Source organism: Grammomys surdaster, unplaced genomic scaffold (genome assembly GCF_004785775.1).
Source record: "Grammomys surdaster isolate TR1022 unplaced genomic scaffold, NIH_TR_1.0 170, whole genome shotgun sequence".
Classification (NCBI taxonomy): Eukaryota; Metazoa; Chordata; class Mammalia; order Rodentia; family Muridae; genus Grammomys; species Grammomys surdaster.
Window position 1 is genome coordinate 11,218,809 of NW_021604618.1, and position 5,884 is coordinate 11,224,692.

The window sequence follows — 5,884 nt, forward strand, 5'->3', positions numbered from 1 at the left end:
GCCATCTCCCCAGTCCCTACATTCCATATTTTTAAATACCCCCTTCATTTTAGTTAATGCTTCTCTTTTGCCTTCTCATCTATCCCATTCCCTATCTCCTCCTCATAAACTTTCCTAAACCTTATATTCCCCTTTGCTACTTTCGTATTTAATGTAATTTTATTTCTAACTCTGTAAAACTGATGTGTTGAATAGGAAAGCTATCATAAGAGCCCACAGACCAGGGATCAAATTCTGATTCTGCAATGAACAGCCACTGTGACTTATCTGAATGCTTATGTGCCTTTCAAATTAGATCTAACTCTTGCTGAGGTGGCATGATGATGTGAATGGCAATGGCTCCCATAGGCTCATAGAGTTGAATGATTGATGACCAGGGAGTGGTACTATTTGAAGGTACACACCCAGGAGGTGTGGCCTTGCTGGAGGAAGTATGTCACTAGAGGTGGGCTTTGAGGTTTCCAAAAGCCTGAACTTAGCCCAGAGTCTCTCTCATCCAGCTGCCTGTGGATCTGGGTGTAGAACTCTTAGCTACTTCTCCAGCACATGTCTGTCTGCATGCTGGCATGCTAACCACCACAATAATGGACTAAGCCTCTGAAACTGTTAGCAAGCCCCAATGGAATGCCTCCTTTTATAAAAATTGCCAGTCATGGTGTCTCTTCACTGTAATAGAACCTTGACTCTGACTGGTGATATTAATGGGCATTCAAGGAGGTAATTATAATCACGACAGAGAGAGGACTCCTGGGAATAAGATCTGTCATGGGGATGAATATAGAGAAAGAGAGCACCCTCTTTGAAACACAGAGAGGGCAATTGCCAGACATCATGTGTGCTGGTGTCTTGATCTTGAATCTATGTCATCTAGAACTATGAGCTCTCCATTTCTATTGTTTATGTCTTATTTTAGACTAACTCAACTAAGACAGTGATCTTGTTGATTTAACTTTAACAGCTGCAATTCTTCCATTGCCAACACTGAAAAAATGACCCGGAGAGCTTCCAGTATCTCTGTGCACTCTTCTTTCTATGTTTTACCCAACATTGCAAAAAAAATGATTTCAAAAAATGATAGGAAGTATAACAACAAAATGCTTCTAGAAATGCAAAAAAACCATATTTAATATTTCTGAAGATGAAAATGGTAATTTTTGTAGAAACACTAAAATTTATACTTAAATACTTTTCCTAGCAATATTATAGACATATCAACATGTAGGTTATCTGTTTGTATATAAAACAATGAAATGTTTATTTTCATTAGTAGCACTTTTATTAAAAAAATAAGATTTAAATAAATTAATCAAGCATCATAACTGTGAAATAAGTACATGATGAAAAGAGTTAACATCTTTAAAAGAATTCAACTCATGATGTATTTGAAAGGAACAAAAGATTTAGGAGAACATGGATAGGCAAAAGAGAATTAGGGGGTCCTAGAAAACAGCAGTTTCCCTTCATGGTTCATTTTATATAACCATTAATTTATATAGGTGTATTTGTAGGCAAGCTAAATGTATTTAATTAATCACTGAAATTTCTTTGAAACCCACTTCAAAACCTTCTCTCACTGCATGCAAGGGAAAGCTGGTGAGATCAGGGAGTTTTGCAGAACCCTAACAGCATTTGATCATGTCTTAAAGTAATGAATAAATGTGGACTAATATTCACAGTTCCAAATTAACTTTTTTCTTTTTCTTTAACTAAAGAACTTGGTGGCAATACCTTGGAGATTCTGAGCTTGGTCACTTCCTCCTGTCCACATCTGCAGGGACCAATCCACAGATGTGTGATCCTGTCTTATTACTCCACAGGCTTCAGAAGAGTTGAGTAGCCTAACCTTGGGGGGGGGGGCATCTCTTCTCAGCCAGCTACATCAGCATTTCTCCCATATGGCATGGCTCCCTTTCTTTTTCTTAAGGAAGTCATTGAATTTCTCATTGACTTCCACATAGATTTTAGGCCCTAAGTTTGCAATCATGCTGGAGTCCTTAAAAGTCTAATGACTCTAAAAAGCAGACAGTTGTGCTAGGTTTAGCTCTTTCACAGATTTCCACCTTCCTTTCTTCCCTCTGGACTCATGCATCCCTGTCTAAAAGAAAAGGACTGCTTTAGAAGGTTCCTAAGATTGCTGAAGAGGAAAGCCTCCCCCACCCTCAAGCTGTGAGTTGAGAGTGAATGACTTAGATAACCAACAGTATGGATGGAGGGATGAGTGGTGTAGAGTCCTGGCCCCGGCACTCCCAGTCCTGAGCTCCTCTTCTCTATCTGTCAGGATAGAGGACAATAGTGAGTCTGATGGTCCCCAAGGCAGTGGTTTGCAGCCCCAGAACAGAGCAGACAGACATTTTGGATATCATAGTCCTTCAGGACAAGGGTGGGCAAACGGCAATGTCCATTGTTGTTTATTCTTTCATTTCACTGAAGGAGCAGTAGCTGGGTCCCAGGCCTCTCACGGTGCAGTCAGTGCTGTCGCTGTCACACTTGCCACAGTGACATTCAGTGGCTACTGGATATGTGTAGAGGGAGTCTGAGTGGCGGGCACAGCCAGGCAATCTTATGGTCTCATACACCAGCTCCTTGAAGGTACATACTTTCTGGGTGTTGGGTCTAGCTGGGTCCTTATACACCAGATCCTGAGGAGTTCAAGAAAGGGAGGATGAGGATATATAATATATGTAATTTGAAGTTTCTGTCCATTTTAATTAAAATGAGATGGTAATTTAATTCTGCATGCTGTCACATTTAACTATGAAAACCCACATAACCACACAGACCACCTATGCAGTGTCCTTCATTTTCCAATTCTTCTGGAACATTTTCTAATTAATCTAGAAGTCTTACAAAAAATGTGAGTCATTTCTTTCATAATTTCGATGTCCATATTAGAATATTAGTTATTTGTCAAAATGCAAAGACACTTTGACTATCAATGTAGAAGAATGATGAAGAGACATAGCGACTTAGAATTTTGTTGCCTTTTCAATCTTTTAATTGAAAGATATATTAATGACAACTTAAACTACAAATCTTACAGGTTAACTTTCAGGAAAGTTATATATTGTTTTGCTTTTTTAAAATGTAAAATAATATGATGTTAATATTAATGCCTATCATTATACAATCATATATTATAATATATAATAATTATTATTATATTATAATATATTAATAATATATAATATATAATAATTATATGTTTCTGAACCTTTGTAACATGTTAATAATTCCATTGTTTGGCAGACAACTTCCCTCTTTTAAGTGATATTTACTTTGTAGTGGTATTACCTTCAAAGGACATATACTTTACATATAAGAATATTTTTCAAAAATAACACATCTTTCCTTTTAACACTTTCCAGTGCAAATTTGTGCTGAGGCAAGAAACTAAAGCTGCTGCTCTTTCTGTTTTGGTGCCATGTTACCTGATTGATAGCCCTAGAAATGGGCAATACGCTGTATAGAAGTAGAGTTTGATAACTCTTTCATCATTAAATAAAGTGCATTTCATCAAAAAGTTCTACTTTTCAAAAGGTGCTATTTGTGTCTTCATGTAACATAGATAAGTATTTGAAATTATCTCTATGTCAAAGTCAAGACCTTATAAAAATTGCCTACATAGGGAATATTGTAGTTCTTTTATGATTAAATACGTATAGTCCCTATTTATCTCTCTACATACAAAACATGGCATAGAAATAATTTATATTTATAGTCAGTATGTTACCAAGCAGATCTAATTCTAAGATTTACTAAGTTCATCCAAATCAAATCCCAGCCTCAAATTGTCTTCCTAATTATTAACCCATTCACAACATAGTATTTAACTATAGAGCTTGTGCTCTTGCTTAGGAGATTAAACTATTGATAAAGTGGGAATTAATCAATCCTGGCTCCTACAGCTTTCTGGCACCCTGCCTCCAGCAGAGCACAGGACCTACCCGGGTGTAGCAGTAGCCCGCGCACCAAGTGGTGTTGATGCTTATACAGAAACGGCACTCTTCCTTCTCTACTGAGATGGTGATGTTGGTCAATTCACAGCTATGGCAGCAGATCGCTCTCCAACACCAGAGTAGGATGCAAAGCTGGATTGACTTCATCATGGTCTGAGAAGCAAACAGCTATGTCCTGGCAGCAATAGAGAAATAAAATAATTAAAATCACTGTGAAAACTGACAAGCTAAGAAGCAATTAACCCACCCATCCTTCTCAAACATTCTGCTTGAGCACTGAGTTTTTATTTTTTGCTTCAAGGACCAATATTCCTCTGTATTTTTTGAGGGGATGGATGTGGGATGGGATTATGGTAGTGTAAAAGTATAGACATATAGATCAAAACTCCAATCTGATGACTACATAGCAGTATTTTGCTACAAAGCAGTATTTACCAATGGAATTATTACTATCTTGAAGTGATTACTCTAATCAGATAATTGTGACCATTGTATTTGCCACTTCATTAACAGTTTTTTAAAGAGTAGTTTGTTTAAAAGGAAGAAAAATTTACACAATGTAGTTGTATCTTCATTTTTATCACAATTTAAACATCTGTTTCAGTTTGCCCACATTTGTTGACAGAGAGTCTGTGTCAGAAGCTAGGCAAACTGCTCTGTAAATCAGATTCTTCATAGCAGTACATTGACCGTATTCAAGAAGCCAAGTTAACATGAATAAGTTTCTATATAGCAGTGACAGAGAATTCTCATTCCTTCTTTGAATGCTAAAGGTCTGCAATGTTCAAAGTAGCTGTCCTTGTTGCACCAAGTGCTGCGACTCACCTGCGCAGTTAGCTCTCTCTTCTGGGGGAAAGCTGAACACTGAGTCAAGTCACAGCTCATCTTTTATACAAACTTAACACCCTGCGGATTTACTGGGTGTTAACATGACCAGTACCGACATAAAGCCTGGTGAAAGGGAATCATTGTTTAGACGGACAGGGAGATCAAGCCTCGCCAAAGCAGTCTAAATTCCACAGAGCAGAAAATGCTATCAGTGCTGATGGTTCTGTACAAACTGAATATGATATGGTAGTACACCCACTCCTTCACCTTGCTAAATTAAATGCGACTCCAGAGTCTAGACTGTTCTCTCTGATCCTTAACTTGGAGAACTCAGAATCCTTTCTGAGCATTGCTTTGGCTCCATTGAGAAGGTCCACCAAAATATGTCTAACCGACTGGTCCAAGAACAGACTGAACACCCCAAGTGTATAAACAAATAGGAAGCACTTCTGCATCTTTTTCCTATGGGCTGTGTCTTTCCTTACCTCAATCCCCCCTTTTCTGATGCTTTATAAAGAAGGTTTTAGTTCTTTGCAATTCCCTAAATACAATACTGATGGGTTCCTTCAGATCTCTGCATGTGATGCCCCCTTTGTCACCAATGTCCTTGCTTCTTTCCTATCTCTTCTCTCCCCCAAAGCTCTCCAACCTTTATCACACAGAGGTGCTTCACCTCTGATACAGGGTCAAAGGTAAGGAGAGTTATAATCTCTACTTTCTGATTGTAGCTATTCATATACCCATTTCTTCCAGTATTCTATGAACTCCACAGAGAATGAGGTTGTTTAACTCATTTATTAATTTGTGATATTCATTTATTAATAGTATGATTGGAAACAAGGATCAATAGTGTAAAAATGTCAGGGGAGCATGTCGGAAATGTAATAGAAGTTAGAGTCCAATGTAAGTAGTTCAATTTTCACTCTGTGTGATGTGATCCCCTGTAGGATTTTGAGTAGAGAGTTTTATTACCTGCTCTAAAGGAATCCTTCACATTCCTGAATTGATTGAATAGAGAAACACAGGTAGAAGCAGGAAGACACTACTAGGATGGTTTGCAATGACACAGGTGCGACATGTTGTTTATTTGGGCCAATGTG

General features: G+C 37.9%; 1 protein-coding gene across 1 annotated transcript; it reads right to left on the minus strand.

The window, feature by feature from the left end:
• Positions 1-1,105: 1,105 nt before the first annotated feature.
• On the minus strand, positions 1,106-4,819 carry Fshb (follicle stimulating hormone subunit beta). The gene is made up of 3 exons (XM_028766808.1): positions 4,782-4,819; positions 3,945-4,131; positions 1,106-2,639 (listed from the first exon to the last, which is right to left on the minus strand). Exons 2-3 carry the CDS (start codon positions 4,104-4,106, stop codon positions 2,409-2,411), a joined length of 393 nt encoding a protein of 130 aa, XP_028622641.1. The 5' UTR covers positions 4,107-4,131; positions 4,782-4,819; the 3' UTR covers positions 1,106-2,408.
• Positions 4,820-5,884: the final 1,065 nt, after the last annotated feature.

Bases quoted from the DNA above. Each gene is read 5' to 3' on its own strand.
- Fshb (XM_028766808.1), bottom strand. From the start codon at position 4,106: ATGATGAAGTCAATCCAGCTTTGCATCCTACTCTGGTGTTGGAGAGCG. The intron at 2,640-3,944 runs GTAGGTCCTGTG...TGAACTCCTCAG, and splicing joins CGGGCTACTGCTACACCCGG to GATCTGGTGTATAAGGACCC.